The sequence below is a fragment of the Phaethon aethereus genome (genome assembly GCF_964289735.1).
Source record: "Phaethon aethereus genome assembly, chromosome: 18".
Lineage (NCBI taxonomy): Eukaryota > Metazoa > Chordata > Aves > Phaethontiformes > Phaethontidae > Phaethon > Phaethon aethereus.
The window spans coordinates 9,229,578-9,246,557 of NC_138594.1; the positions used below are offsets into that span (position 1 = coordinate 9,229,578).

Consider the following 16,980-nt stretch of genomic DNA (forward strand, 5'->3'; position numbering starts at 1 on the left):
GAGTACATGATTGACTGCTGAAGCAACATTCATTAACCATGACAAATCTAGAGGAAAACACAGTCTTGAGTGTTCTAAACAGCAGTAAAAAAGACTAAACTAATTTTTCATTGACCTCATCTGTAAATAAATGCAGTCTGATGGCGAGCAGGGGCAATCATAAATTAGTATTCATTTCCTGTAATTAATGCAAACATGCCTATGAACACAGAGAATATGAATATATAACCACCTCATTTCCATTTCAAAATATACCCACCAAATTTCCACTTCACTTATCTTGATTTTTAATTTTTCTGATTGAAATAATGGATGAAGCATTCTCAATAAAAAGCAAATGATTGTTTGTTTGGGGCTTTTTTACCTTAAGCATTTACAGAGCAAAATGCAAAAAGTTATTTTCAGCACTCAAAACAAAGGTTTGCAGCATCTTTTTGTGCGGCTTTATTCTTGTGGAACTGATAGAAGCCACTTTCTATTTTCTCTAGCCTTTCAACCCTGTTAGAATGAAATCCATTCTGTTTGTATGACCTCAGGGCTGCAAGAACATGATCTAGCGAGAGCTTTTTCATTCCTCTGTGGTGGGCAGTTGAGCAAGACTTCCCTGATCTGAATAGGAGGGGAGAGGATTTCAAGGTGAAATTCTGACTCACCCCAATTTTGGGACAGGACACAAGCATCTCTTAATCTGATTGGAAGTGCATAGGACAGATGCACAGATCTGGGAGACTGCAAGGCAGAGGAATTCTCCATTCCAAATGCACACAGAAAGCTTCCTAAAGAGAAAACTCTTGCTCTTCCACTATGTTAGCTGCAGTGATCCAGCTGAAATCTCATTATAGCCCCTAACCTAATGCTGTAGAAAAGAGGATCTGGAGAACAGATAGCTTCCATCTGTATCACCTGGATTTCTGCCTGGAATAGGAACAACAGCAGATAACGCAACACAAAGTAAAACTATGACCTTCATTTCCAAATGGAGCTCAAACTGTATGAATCTTAACAGGAACCCAACATCTCTTAAACACAAAGTAAGATCAGAGAGTACAGCATTTAAAATATTAATTTAGTGGGGAGGCAGGAAGGTCCACCGTGTTATCTTTTTAGTTACTCTTGTTCATCATATACTCATGCTTTGGCTTGGTTTGTTCATGTGAATCCAAATAAAAATAAAATTAAAATTTCCAGTGGCTGATTGAACACATTTCCAAGACCTGACAATTGTGGATCAGATTCTTGATTAAACAGCTAGAGCCAGATCCTTAGTGAGAACTTGAACCCATGCCAATTCTCAATCACCTGAAGTTCTGGCACATAAAATCTCTTTCCTCAGTCTTGTTGTGCTATCAGATGAGTTGCATGCTTATTGTAGGCATGGATCCAGGAAACCGTATCACCTTTGGCCTTCCCAGTAAACAGGCAGTTCTGAGGATACCAGCAGATTCCAGAAAGCCTGGCCATATGTCTCTGATGTCCATATGAAGAATGATCAAACTTCAAGAAGGATGGCTTCAAGCCAGTTTCTGAAAGCAAAATTGTAGAGACAAGCATTCTTCAAAAACAACCTTTTGGATGTCAAAGGCATTGAGTAATTCTTTGCTCTCCTCCTGTGGCTTTAAAGACCCTGCAGCACTTTTCACATTGGTATGTAGGGTTATTCTTGGACAGCTAAACTTAGATTGTGATATTGTTATGAGAGACAAAGGGCAAAAGTTAAAACAAGAGGTTCAGACTGGTTAAAAACAAACACCACCTGCACCATAAGGACAGTAAAGCAGTGGAACAGGTTGCCTAGAGTCATTGTAAAGCCTCCATCCTAGGAAGTTTTCAAGACCAGACTGGGTACCTTCAGTAACTTGGTCTGAACTCATAGCTGACCCTGTTTTGAACAAGAAGGTTGAACTAGATAAGGTCCTTTTCAATCTGATTTGTCTGGTATCCCTAAATTGGAATCACAGGATTAACACATTCATATGTGCAGACATATTTGTCTATGTGGTGTTTTGATGTCAAAAACCTGTCAGAGTCTTGGTCCTTTATATGGTACAGTTTGATGTTTTCAGAAATGTCTACTGCTCCTGGCTTATGCAAGTGAATGACTGGTGCACGCTGGGCAAGATTCATGCTGTTCCTGTGAAAACCTTAGGGAAACGAAGAGTCTCACTGTCCCTATATAGCAACTCCCCATCATTGCTAAGAGTAGCTGCTTACGCTAGGGCAGTGTTTTCAGTAAATAGGGGCCTTTTAAATTAAGATTATCTCAGAGCTCTTCTGCAAAAAAAACAGACACCAAAGTAAAGTGATTTCAGAATTCCTTCTCTTGTACAGCGTTTCCTGCAAATTGAACATCGGATCAGTCATTGCATTTCTTTTCAGATTAAACACGTTTACAAGTCCTGTTTTCAGTCCTGTAAGAGCATTTCTGAAAATAGGGCTCGATTCACCACAAGTCACTGTATAATCAAGGGGCTGGTTTAGGGTGGTCTTGTGGACTTGGGCTAAAATCAAACCTGGTTTTAGTTTGTAACCTATGTGATCTTCATTTTCACCTTTATGTAGCATGCAGTAGTTCATAAGGGCGGTCTGAACTGCCAAACGTCAAATTAAAATCATTAAAATCTGAGATTGAAACATTCATCTCCATGTGTCAAGCTGCTTGTTATCTGTCCTGTCTGTCAGAGGACTAATTAGATATTGCATGGGCAAAACTGTGGCACAAAGAAAACCTGGAAAGAGATCCATTCTATACCAGCCATGGCTCTTAGGCAGAAAACTCTCATTCTTAAGTTTGCCAATTAGATTTCCCTTTGCTTGTAGAGATACAACATACAACATATATACTGTATGTATTTATAACCAGTACAACCTTCTTTTTGACTATGAAAGCTTATGATATTGTGGCAAAATAGAGGATGAATAGAAACCGAATGCTTTATTATTTTAGTTCATTTTTAATATTCTACCAACTTAAAACATATATGCAATTTCAGTCTAATTAAGACATTTTTAAGCATATGAGAAACATTGGAAGATAAAATTTGCTCAATTTATTCATGTTGTTAATCCCATTTAAGTGGCCAGATCCTTAAGTGGTATAAATTGGCATGCTCTGATCCACTTGATGACAAAATAACTACTGGAAGGCAGAGTGTTCAAGGATTTGACCTTACATGTGTTATACTGGAATGCAGAAGGCCAGAATTTGGTCACATTAGTCCACCAAGCAATTACTTACTTTTCCCTTTTCTTGGTAGTTGTTAACATGGAAAGCAGGTCAGTGCATCTGAGTACATTGGTCCAGGAAGCACAGCAGCGAGTTACTGAATTGTCTGCACAAGTGATGAATGAAGGCCTTGGTACAGACAACACAGAAAAAGAGAAGCAACTAAAAGCATGGGAATGGAGATACAGGCTATACAAGCGCATGAAGGCAGGCTACGAGCATGCTAGTAAGTAGAAGAAAGAAGTTGCAAAGTTCAAGACAAGAACTCTACAGCTGAGCACACTCTGCCTTTGTTGAGCAAAGATGCTCTCACTAACTGATCCTCACAGCACTGCTGTGAAGCAGATGAATGTTAGGGTGGGAAGACTGAGGCATATGACTAAATGGCCTTCCCAAGGATGAGAAGGAAATTGATGTTAGAACAACAGAGGACCAAATATCTAAGAGCAACAAACACATAGCTCCTTTAGGAATGGACTGCATAAAATTGATGAGACCTCCAAACACTTGGTTCAGGATCTAATAATTCTGTCCTGCTTATTTCTCTTCACATTTACTCCTGGATCTCATTTAATGTGCTCAGAGTTTAAAACAGGATGATTAGAAAATAATATATGAATAGGGAGGAAGAGCGATGGGGACATTAGCCTTTTTTCTGTTGTAATTTAATTTTTTTAAAAACAATATATTCTGTTTTAACAGAATGGAGTTGTTCTAAACATTTGATCAGACAATGGAATTTCATTTTACATATAAAAATTGTGAAAAATTAATCTTAATTTTAGCATCCACATATAACATTTCATCAGTGTAGTCAGAGATTGGGTCACTTTAAACAGTTGTACAAGTGAGTCTGTACCCAAAGTAAATGTGAATTTGGGCCCATGGGAAGGAATAAACAGGGCTGAGTTGTTTCACATGTGGATCTTTTAGCTGTATCCTATTCAATGAAATACAATCATTGCCATTAACATTTTTACAACCATCTTTATATAAATGTACTTACAAATAATTTTCTCAAATTTATTGTATTCTAAGATTACTTCAAGACAGATGTAGTGCTCCTTGCATTAGATACTAAATGCAGGAAATACAGCAGTAGTGTAAGTTAATATAATGATTTTTTAAAATCAATCCCAGCACTAAGTCATGACATTTTGTGTTTGATTTCTGAATTGAGTCTGATTGATATTCTGTGAATTAAGCTTTGGCTTTGGGTTTTTTTAAAGAAAAAGATGTTAGGCTTAACTGACAAGTGCATTTTGGAAGTACTACACTGAAACATTTGAGGAATTTGTAATTTCTGGATCACAATAATGTAAAAATGTTTTCTGTTGTTTGATAAATTTGAGTTTGTTAGTGAAACCGTAAAGGTTTAATTAGCTTTTTGTGGTTTTGTCCTTTCTCTCTCCTCCTACCCACCCCAAGAGATTTATAGGGGCTTTTCATTGACATAATTAGCATGAATCTGTTTTATTGGGTTACATATATGCAGGAAGATATTTTTAACCAAAAGGAGCCAAAAACCATGATAGAAACAAATGGTGTCTGCAGGATATTGTTAGCAGGGTCACTAATTAAAATGCTCAAAAGGCAGAGAACACAAACACCTACAACCCAAAGCTCACAATTGCAGGGTGATTTTCAGTGGGTTCTTTGAAGACTCAGAAACATTGTTTGAATAGGATTTGTTGTCCTGAAGAGCTGATGTTTTCTCTTCTCTCCCAGGAGCCCCTGAGGCGCCAACCAATGTCTGTCTCATGGTAACAAGCAGTACATCACTCACTGTCACCTTCCAAGAACCTCTGAGTGTCAACTCAGCTGTGGTGACCAAGTATAAAGGTACTGGATTTAGACATCTTTCACTTAATTTAACAATGCACAAAAAATTGAAGGCTAAGTGACAAAGATATTTATCTACAAGAGATTATATTATAATGCTATTAATGTTTGAATTTAATTATTTTCCCAGTTAATAGCTGTAGAAGTGGAATTTTCTTAAAAGATTCCCCAAAGACAAAATTTTTATTAAAAAAAAAAAATAAATTAACCAAAAGTTTTCTCCATGAGTGCTTTGAAGAAGTTAGCTTGACTTGCTGTGGTTAGGACATCGGCTCAATGACTGGGTTGAGATGAGCAGTTATAAAACACAAGCTAACTTTTGGTGCCTGTGGGCTCCTGAAAACATGTGTATCTTGTAAATGCCAAACCCACACCACCATTCCTTAAAGGAATGCCTCTGGAAGCTGAAACTTTTGGCAGAGGCATCATACAACCTAACTAATTAGCTATTCCAGGGCTGCCACATCATTCTTGGAAGGGCAATACATTTGGGGTGGCACCAGTTAGTTGCAAAGTGGAATGAATAGGAAAATGCTTCCATCTGAATAGCGCTGTTGAATAGAAATGGTTTCAAAACAGAATTTCTGTTCCACAGGAAATTCCAACATTAAAAAAAAAGAGTTTTACTGAAGATTAGAACAAAAATGAGAAATTTTAAAATTTCCTGTTGAAGGGAACTTCCAGTTTTTCTAAAATGTTTAGAACAGTAAGTTCTTCAGTGTTAAGTGCAGCAGTCCACAGCCTCCATCTTCCAGTAGGGACCTGAGTCCTTCCACAGGTCAAGGGACTGAAAAGCACTGTTTTGAAGATCTGAGGCCTTCTTTACCCAGCCCAGGGGAGTCAAGGAGTGGGGAGCCTGAAAGTCCTCTCAGTTATTTCCCACTGTGTCTCTCTTAATGTTTCCTGCTGTGTTTGTTTCTTTGTATTAATATTAAAAAGTCATTTGAGAGGTACTTGGAACTTGGATTTCCATACATATAGCAAGAACCATAATGGCTATATGACTATGGGGCAGTCTGTTTCATGTTTCCATGTGTGGGTATCACAGGGATTGCTTCAAGAGGAGAGATTCAGAAAGCCCCAGTCCATCGAGGGTCCAATATCTCATGGAGCTCTTCTGAAGGTGGAACATGCTGGTGCCCAGGCTCCGCTGGCATCAAGCACAAACACCGAAAGGATGGCATGAGTTTATCTTGGAAAAGGCAGATTCTCTCTCTTTCTTCCACCTGCTTCTTATCAGAGACTCCAGTTATCACTGGCTATGCCCAATGAAAAAAATTTTACAGTGTAAGAAAAAAACCCAACTTCTCAGACATCACTAAAGCCATCAAAGTGATTCCATTCCTGATAGCCTCATTAGAAGGGTAAATTACTGTATTACACCTAGTCAGCTGTGCAGTGCTGCAGGAATTGTGATTTTCAAAAACATCAACACCCTTTAGAAGCCTAAATCTAATTTTCAGCAATGGGTTGGGTTGCCAGGAAACCAAATTTCATTTAAGGGCTTCCTACTGCCTGATTTAGGTGGTGAAAACAATGCTTGGGCTTCTAAAACACTTAAGTTCTCTTGAAAATATCAGCCAGCTTTTTCTAATATGTCTCTCTTAAACAACCTTGAAATATAGTCCACACTGTAATTATAATGATTGTTGATATTTTCACAGTAAAGCAAATTGCCAAATAGAACTGATTTTTTAAAATAATTTTCTAAAGGTTGTAGTATTTTTCTCTTGTGTATTCATGTGGGTTGAGTCTGTTTTGCACCATGTCAACTCTGTCCTCTTTTTGGTAAGCATAACATTCAGAGATACTTAATGTAACCTGACCTAAATTTCTAATCAGACTAGGTAGCATTGCCTTCGTATTTTGAATTGCCCTCACTGGTGATCATTTTATGCTTTATCAAGTTGACAGTTAGTTTTGCCAGAATGTTCTTTTTAAATCCTTTATCCCAGGAGACTTGCATATTTATGGTTAGATAAAAAGAAAGATCATTAATAGCTCCTTTTGGTGACTTTCGGGAATTAATTAAGCACTGGTTGTAGAATTGTTTATTACATTATGGAGTGAGATTCTTTGTGCCAGTTTGAGGGGTCATAAAAAGAACCTTTCAAATGATCATTTGCAAGAATGATTAGAACCAGCTAGCAATTACTAGCCCTGAAAGGAGGGCTTGATAACATAGTGTGAGGATCTTTTTAGTCAGATATATAAAGCTCCTATCCAGAAAATCATCTAAGCATTTTGCTAATTCAGGGACAAAAATAAGCTGTTAGGTTTTTTTTTTCCCCCCTCAATACTTTACCATTTCTTTTTCTAAGCAAATTAAAATTCAGGAGCATTTGCAGCAGTGTTTAGGGAATACCTGCTCATTAACAGAAGCTAATAATGTTCTTTTCTCTGGAGCTGAATTATAGGGGATAAAAACTGACATCACTTCTGTTTAGTTTAGTTCCCTAAAAACATTAAGAAACTGCCAATTAGTTTTTTTTTCTGTGTCATCTTTTTTTTTAACATATTTTTCCAAAGCTTTATTTGCCCAAATGTCGTTTAGAAACTGGGTTTGGAACATTATCTAACTGTCTGCTATTTTCCTGTGTGTGATCTTTTCCCTTGTTAGCTGTATAACTTACAAATAATAATACAGGAGAATAATACTTTGCACTCACTCTCTAACCACTAAAACCATCTCACTTCATTAGGAGATTTAATTTTAACCACACACGGTGAATGGGTATTGACTTTGGTGTCCCAGCTGGATGGCAGTTCAGTGACTGCATTCTGTTGAGCCATTGCTTTAAGGAGCCAGAGTATTCTTTACTTCCTCTCCTGGATTGTTGTTTAATGTTGCAGGCACCATCCTAATGGCTCCCTTCAGTTTCCCTCCAGAGAAAGCTACAGCGTAGTGGTGGCTGACTTGAAATGATTCCTATGTATATTGTAACTTAGTAAAGTGTTTTGAGGCTGGAAGCAGACAGGCATGACATAAATCAATAATAACAGGAATAATCTGCTCCATGCTAGAGAAAGATTCAAAGCCAGAGACACCTCACCCCAGCCAGTTTTAGGAAGGATGTGAAGCATCACTGCAATATTGAGAAGAAAAAACCCTGTCCTTGGTTTAATCATGCCTTAAGGCTAAACTTCACATCTCATCGTGGAAGTACTTAAATTCTGCTTTAGTTTTATATTTTCGAAAATGCAATCAAAATGTTCTACATTAATATAAATTAATATAAAAATAACTTGCCACGATTTGAAGCTAAGGTGAACCTTCTGTTTACATTGTCATATTGTTACTGCATGATGTATTTTTATCCTAAGGCTATACTACTGTAACTATCCTGATGCAAAAAATCCCAGCAGCAACATAATCCAGATAGATAGGCACCACTGGACTCCTAGGAATGGTCCTGATGATGGAGCGGAGCAGTAAGTGCTTGTAGGGCTTTTAAGAACTGCTGTCTTTCACTAACTAGCCTTTCTAGGGTTCACATCTTCAACACAACACATACACATAAAGAAAGCAGGAATTTTTAAAGAACAAAATTATGAGTAATAGTAAGTAATTTTGTTGCACTTATTTTCTGCTCATTTTAACCCTGATTATTATTTTGCTTTTATGATTAATAAGTCCAGGTAAACCTCCTCTTACTGCATTTTTTTCATCCATTTCCCCTCAGAAAGAGTCATAATAATGCTGTGATTCCCAAGTATAGGATAAGGAAAGAAAATGGACACAGCACTGATCATTACCTACTGGAAAGGATTGCTATGCAATGGAAAAATCTCTGTTTATATTTTATTTACAATTTTTAAACAAATATCTATACCCCCTTTTGGAGAAAAAATGAAACAGCTTGTATACCGAAGTTAGCTAATTTATTTAAGAGCCTGGAACTATTTATGTTTGAAGAGAAAGCAAGAGAGAAAAAAATCTGAGCCATATTTGATGTAGCAAACAGAGCTGATCTTCTCCCTGTTTGGATGTAGCTGTGGACATTGTTGACAAGTTATTTTCCAGATAATTATGCTAAGTTGTCTAGGCTACTTTAGCCCTTGTTACTTTCTTTTTAGTTTGCTATTTTAGCAGAATATCTCATGTTTCTCAGGACTTCCCAGCTGCCTCCTAGGATTTCTGTTGGGTAGAGAGAAGATTTTTTTATTTTCTATGTCAGTGTAGCTCTTTAAAAAAACCAACATGTCAGCTTAGATCAGGAAAGAATCCGTTATGTCTTGCTTAAATTTTGACAAAAAGTAACTCCCTGCCTCCTTCCTTTCAAGGCAATTTCTGGTTCATTTCAGAATTTTTTGCATGAGAATAATTTAAATTGTCTTTAAATCACTGGTTCAGTCCTAGCTAGATATGCAGTAGTCAGAGTATGTTACTATCGCATGGTTGCATGAAATGGGTTGGTTATAGGCAAGTACTTTTGTCCAGGAGAAGCTGGTGCAATTTGGTGTTATCATTGGAAGTCTCAACTAAAGGATGAACAGAGCTGCTGTTTCATTAAGGGTCAGCGCCTGAGATCATGGAATGAGGAAGCCTACCAGGTTTGGTCTGTATGATATATGTCCTGTAGCTCAAAAAAAAAAAAAAAAAAAAAAAATCTGTATTTGAGGTTCGCAGTTGACATCTTACTGTGTCAATGGAAATTTTTCACTGAAAATTTCAGTGTGAAAAACCTCAAAGATTTTACAAAAACTATCTACAAATTTGTGTGATACTGCATGTTTTAGTCTCGGGGTAATGCTTTCCCAACGAAATAATCTTATAATTTTGCATGGGCTGCTTCTTGTCCCTGTGAGCACATATAAACAGCATATATGTTTTGTAAATATGTATTTGATTTTTCTATCAGTAGTTGACTTGCTACGTTTGACCAAGTTTGGATTTGATCCATAGCAGGATTCCTGCAGTGATCCTTCTCTTATTGTACAGTGGGTTTGGCTAGTCTAATAAGTAGAGCTTACACAAAGACCTAAGTACTTATATATATGACATCTCTGGCTTTTTTCCCCACCTTGGTGGCAACTAACTGTTCACACAGCAGTGTCAGAGTACAGCAAGTCTGTGCTTTCTTTGATTTCTAGAACCCCCCTGGTTATGGAAAGGAATGCTTGTAGAAGTGAATCTTAGGTATGAAAACGTGGTGCTTTAATATCTATGCATCTTTCTAAAGTAGATGCTATATCATTGCTTGACCTTGTTCCAGTTTATAGTGGAATTAAGTAGCATTCTGCATTCAACTTGATCTTGAAACCCTTTTCACTTATTATTCAAGTTTCTTTGTATATTTTGAAACTCATTCTTTCTTTCCCCAAAACAGTTCTTACTACATAAAAAGGAAAGAGAATACATGTCTTTGTAATCCTGCTGAATAGGTGTGGTCTGATATTTTTTACAGTAGTTCATTTATGGCATTTTATTAGGTCTCCTGGGCACTTTATTTGCGCATTACATTTTGGTAGCTAACAGGACTGTGCAATTTGACTTCTATTTTTATGCCCAGCAAGTACAGAAATGTATAAATGTTAAAACAAGCCTTTCTATTTCTAGCTCCTGTCAATGTCTATAGTATGTGTAGGAATTAACATAAAATTTAAGAAATTCTATTTTTTAAGTTTGCTATGTATTTAAAACCACCTTTGAACATGGATCACATACTAAGTGACGGTGTAATTAACTAATGTAGTTGATCAGACACCAAGTTACCCAACTTAATCATTCTTTTCTGCTGCTTTGTGTTTGATAAGGATTTTTAACAGCAGCTCAAGATGACAGGCTACGAGAAAACCCAGACATACAGGCTCTGGTTTTGTCTGTCTTTGGTCTCCAAGAAAAAAAGGTTCCTATCATGATGTTGCTGAAATTTAAGACATTGCTTTACCTTTACATTTGCTTTGACTTACTAAAATTAATAAGTATTTTTAAAAACTATTCATATGTGGCTAACCGTTATAGCTTCCAGTTCATAGGTATTGCATAGAAGAGGTGAATTTCTTATAGATAGTGGCAGGACTGGAACTCAAAGACCTTCAGCTTCTGTCTTGAAGGAGGTTTCTAATTTAGCAGACCTTTTGGCCCATGGGTTTGGGAATGCTTCCTCATGGGAGACTTAAACAACAGAACGTCTTCAAAGGGCTTGTGGTAAAGTTTCCCTGCTCACTGCTTTGTCTGAAGTCTTCTCTGGTCCAACATGGACTTTTCTGGTCCACTTACAAGGACAAAGGGTCTAAAACATAGTTTGTCTCTCCAACCACAACCAGACCCTGATACTGTTCTAGTAATTAGATGTAACCCACAGAACTGATAAATGAATGTAAATTTGGAATCAGACCTTTGGATCTGCTTCAAGCTCTTACCTCATATATTGAGCATAAATTGCAGGGTTTTACTGTTTTCATGCATGAGTGCCCAATTAGTTCACGCATGAACACCCAATCAATTTATGCATGAGCACCCAATCAGTTCATGCATGAGCACACATTTAATTTACTAATGAACATCCAGCTGGTTCACACATGAGCGCCCTTTTAACTCATGTCTGAGCACCCAATGAGTTCACGCATGAGCTCACACCTGAGTACTGTGTTGGGCATATATGGCAGGTTTCAGTAGCCAGGGGCCACAGGAGTGGGAGGAGGTCAGTCAATGCCAGGTGCTGGTAACAACTGGCCCAGCTACCTCTAAGTGCAACGGAAAACCCCATTGCTGAGCATAACCCCATGGTGGAAACAAGGGAAGCTGACAGTAGGAAAGGGAGAGTATAGGTGTCTGACTTAAGCTGAGCCTGGGAAAGGCAGTCGAAAGGTGGTCACTTAAATGTTTGTTTAATTGTTTGTTTTCTTCTCACTCTGAATCAGTGATTAGAAGTTTGTGTTAGTTGTTAATAAATTAAGTAAAAATTCCCCAAATGAAGGCTGTTTTGCTTGCAACACCTGGCTGCAGTGCTAGAGAAAGGTAAAAAAGTTCCTTCCTGTACTGGAATAGCTGACCTTACTACAAACAGATAAAGAATTGTTAGTACTTAGAAAACACTAATTAAATACTTGAGAGAAAACGGTCAATATTTTTTTTTTCTCTTCATGAGAATTTTATTACAATGCAATAAAAAGAGTATCTTATAAATCATTTATATAATGTAGATTTGCTATAAGATGAACTAGTGAAACCATGATCAAGCAAAGATGTTTCTTTGGCACCCAGCCTGCTGTCATAATGCTTCCCATAAACATAAAGATATAAAAAACAGTATTCTGGCCTGGGTCAAAGGAACATCCAGAAACAGGGCCACAAGAACGGTTATTTAACATCATCAGTTATTGTTAACAGGCACAAAAGGTAAAGGACCCCACAGCTGTTTGGGAAGAAGCTTTACTGCAAATAAAGTATTTGCTTATTTAAAAAATTCTCTGAAACAAGTATTGTGAAGCTTTGTAGCCACAGAGTTTCAAATGAAGATGTGCTCTCTAGGAATAGTCTAGGAATGCTGCTCTTGGTACTGTTCTGGCTATGGCTCTGATGAGAAGCTTTAAACCCACCCATAGTTCTTTCATACTAAAACACACCAGTGCTTTACTTACTAAAGGTGGACACAGTGCTGTTTGTTTGCATCTTTTTCATTCCTCTTCAGCCTTAGTGATGTTTCTACTGACACAGTACAAAGAGCTTTGAATAAGTTTACAGAAATAACTGATATAATAGATAAGATCCAAAATAATGAACACTAGTATCTAGAGCAGTTAGGAGCTTGTGTTTTAATTTAAGTAGTACCTAGAAATCCTAGTCCCAGGCCATGACTATACTGCTTTAACTTCTGTGTTTGCACAGCAATATGCCTAAATCCCTTAAGCAGTGTAGTAAATCCCAGTTAGAGTCCCTAAACAAACAAAGAAATGAAAAGTTCAGTTGCCCTTTTTGTAAATGCTGTGGCTTGTACCATATTGTCCCTGTTTGCACTCTTACTGAGCGGCATGCAACCAATTCCAGACGTTCTAAGTTAGTGTGTGTTTATGGATGGATTATACCCTTCATGCAAAGAAGCAAATCCACAGGAACAAATGCAAACTCCTTGGTGCCAAACATTTGTTTTTTTCGCAATGGAAGCATTATGCTGGAATCTCTGTCAGTACTCCCTACAGCTGGCACGACTTGTCTTTCTCCTATCATTCTTGGGGGAATTTCCAAACACAAGAGAGGCATGAACTGAGCCTGAACTCAAATCTGCAAAAATTGGGTTCCTTTCTTAATTCAGGCTGGAAAGAACAGTTCAAGGCAGCTAGGAGGAGCTGACCAAATACTGCAAACAATGTTCTCCATCTGAGCTGGTGATGCTGTCTACACCAAGAAACTGACTCCTGCTTTTCACTAGTGTTCAATTCTCTTCACTTGTGATACGCTTCTGAGTATTCGTTTAGGTACTTTCATCCTGATTTTATTCACACAAATGGCAGTGTTCAATATCCTGAAATCTAGCTGCTAAGACATTATTAGTGTAAATTATTAAAATTATTTTTTAAAGATCAGCAGGCAGAAAAAGATGGTGTGAAGTACTTTCTGGTGTTAGTGCTCTCCTTCAGCTTCACATTTCAAAGGAAGTGATTGAACAATGCAATTATTTGTTTGGAGGCCCTTGGAAACACAAGCTAAGATCACAGTGTCCTTCAGGCTAGACCCTGGACATGGGGAGGAAGGGAAGGAGAGAGATTCTTTGCTACTTAAGTATGGATTAAAAGCCATAGTGGCACAACGCTTTGCCCAAGGTCACACAGCAATTCAGTAGGAAATGCAAGAATAACACCCAGAATCCCAGCTCAGTACGCTATTCAGTAGACCCCATCAGCTCAGCAACAGAACTCATGTCCCTTGGTCTAATCAATCTACTCAGCAATTCAGTGAGTAGTTTAAGTGCAAGCAAAAAGAAATGCCAAGAGAAGTGACAAATTCTACTGTGGCTTTGGCTATTTACTTGACTCAGGAGAAGGTGTTTTTCTGAATGAATCTACAACAGAGTCAGGAGGTGTTTTGTGCCTTCATTTTGTCTCTTGTCTGTCTGTCAATCTCTCTGGTAAGCTGTTTAAGGCATGCACAGTATAAAAGAAAGAGCGAGTGGAAAAGAAACAGGTGAAAATAAACTTCTCCCTTTATTTTCAAGTGCATGAATTGAGTATTAAAAAAAAAACAACTTGGCTACAAGTAGGTTACATAACTTAAGCCAGTCTAAAATTATGTGCCAGCAATTTACATGAGTTTTATGTAACTGTTTATACTGCTGTTTATTTAAAAATTACTACTTATCTTGGCGACCGCAGCAACACATCGTGCATTTGCTAGCTCTGGAATACAGGGCACCTTCATTAAAACACATAGTCACCAATATATTGAACACACAAAAAACCCCTGCTCTGACATAACGTGAAGTGTCAGATGGAAAGCCGCAACAGCGAAGACATTCAGCGTTCACAACAAAGCAGGCCTTTGGGGTGTTCAGAACAGGACTGGAACATGCTCCATCCTTAATTCACCCAACAGCTTTCAGGTCCTTTACAGCACAGTTGGTGCAGTCTACAAGACCAGGTCTTGTTCCTGGACTCTTATAAAGGACCCTCTTCATCTTCATGTTTTTATACTTGAGCATTTTTATACTCAACTGTTAAAGTGCTGAGGTTAGCTAGTCTTTTGTTCTTTCTTAAAGTCCCAAATACTTTAGAGTTACACAAATGGTTGATATTTTTTGTTTACTACGAGAGCAGTGCGCTCTCTCAGAAAGTAGGTAAAGATTTAGCAAAATGTTCATGATGGGTTGCTCATGCACAAAGTTACATAATTTTTAGATCCAGGTTAATCACAAGGGTAAGACCATGGATGTGTAGCTTTGTACTGGTATCGGAAAGAGCTATATATAACCCACGTAGACAGAAAGCGTGAGCAGCACTGGCCTAATAAACATGATATACGTCATAGGAGTTTGTCCCTTGTTATTTTGGGACCTGCTGAGTGAACAAGATGCTCTACCTCTCCTTGCCTTCATTTTCCCACCCATAAAATAGGGACCCTGTTCTTCACATCCTTCTAAAAGGTTTAAAAGCCAATGAATGAGTATAGTAGAGTATTATGTATAATTTTTAGGCAACCATTATGGTAGAAAGCTGAAATCTGGCAATGTATAACAGGAGATATAAGCTTAATAACTGCGAAATGACTTAAGTTGATTTGCATTTCTTTGAAACTATATCATGTCATACTCTTCTTACTTGAATCAATAAAATCATGGGAGAAAAAAGTTTGTTGAGATCAAAAGTAAGCAAAAAATTCAAAAATCTGTTATGTTTCTTTATGACGGATAGCATGAGTTAGAGAATGACATTCTGTCAAAAATAGCAATGCTTCAGTGTATCCTGTTGATATGTGTTCAGTAGTACTTTGAAACAAGGGGAAAAAGAAGGCATTATTCCAATACAGCTGTTCAAAAAATATTTATTTTTCAGTTATGGAAATTTTTACTGAAGCTGGGGGGCAGGGTTTTTTCCAAATGTGAGTTTTTTAAATATTAATATAACTTGAAAATTGAATTTTGAGTAACTTTGTATACACCACCTTGTTAGGCAAATATCCTTTAAAAGGAAGGTTCTCAATCATAATGATAACCATAACCTGATACAAACAAGCTAATATCATATTCCTATGTTTCAGTCTCATGGGTCTCAGCCACCACAGGGTAAGCGAAAAAAATAAGAGCAAAATGCTGGCATTACTTGGCTGTATAATGAGAAGCACAGCTGAGCCTCAGCCTGGCAGCCAGTGAAGACTCAGCTGATTGAGGGGATCAGAGGGGTACAGAGCTCTCCTCAGTACCTCGTGAAGGGACAAGGGACTGATCACTCTCCCTAGTGAGTAGTTGTCCTTCAGAGGTCTAGGAAATCACAAGTGTCACACAACAAGAGGAAGAGCGCATTTGCCCTGCACATGGGGTTTCACTAACAACATGAGTTGGGACAAAAGTTTGCCCTAGAACATCAGAGCAAAGCTGTGATTTACTGTTTCAAAACCAACTTCCTCAGCTGTTCCTGAGATGGCTTTAAAGGCAATGTCAGCCTTTCTCCCCTTGGTAACTCAGTTTCTTTCTCAGAACTCAGTGGTCCTTGATTATTTCTGAGAACAAATTGTCATGCTGTTGCTAATCATAATACTGCTAGTACCATGATGTTCCTGCTGCACACATGCTTGCAAAGGTCTAGGTTTATACTCCTGTTTAGAAAAAGGCAGTTGATTCCTCTTTGGGCAGTGTCTTAGGATCTCTAAATATTAGGAGCACTTTTCTAAATGCTAGAATACAAGTGGAAGGGTTGAGAAGGAGATGCACATCAAGAATAGGGCTACAATGCTTATTTATGCAAGCTACCCAAATCTAAATATGCTTCTTGAACCACCAGTTTATGTTTGGGCACTCTCCAGTCCATAGAACAGCTAAAAATTTGGGAAGCTCAAAAGCAATGTAAAGCTGCTCTTTTCACCCTTGGCTTTTGTTTTGTGCTGCCTAAAGTGCAACTTTACTCATGCTGAGAAGCACAGTCAGTCATGCCTTGGGATTTCAATGAAGACGGGATTTGTTGGCAGAATCTGTCCTGAAGGACACTATATTGCATTACATGAATCTTTGAAAAGAAAAATGGTATCTGAAGTGACTGCAAGCCTGTTGATAAGAAGTTCAGGAGTTTGAACAGTTTTTCTCCAATTTATCCTTCTGGAAAATAGAAAACATGTCTACGTTTGCAGCATGTATGCAGTGTCCTCAATGATTTAACATAGTGGAGTCATAAACCCTGAAAATCGTGGCTTACAATGGAAACTCTGATGGGCCATTAAGTTCAATGGTACATATAAGCATTCCTATAATTAAGTTGTCAACAAA

General features: G+C 37.8%; 1 protein-coding gene across 1 annotated transcript in view; it reads left to right on the top strand.

Moving 5' to 3' along the window:
• ANKFN1 (ankyrin repeat and fibronectin type III domain containing 1) overlaps positions 1 to 16,980 on the top strand; it is a gene marked incomplete at both ends in the record, with an annotated part of 62,878 nt that overhangs the window by 8,931 nt on the left and 36,967 nt on the right. Inside the window, 2 exons of the mRNA XM_082008130.1 lie at positions 3,255 to 3,449; positions 4,952 to 5,065. Coding sequence (XP_081864256.1) covers positions 3,255 to 3,449; positions 4,952 to 5,065 — 309 coding nt within the window. The remainder of the gene's footprint in view (positions 1 to 3,254; positions 3,450 to 4,951; positions 5,066 to 16,980) is intronic.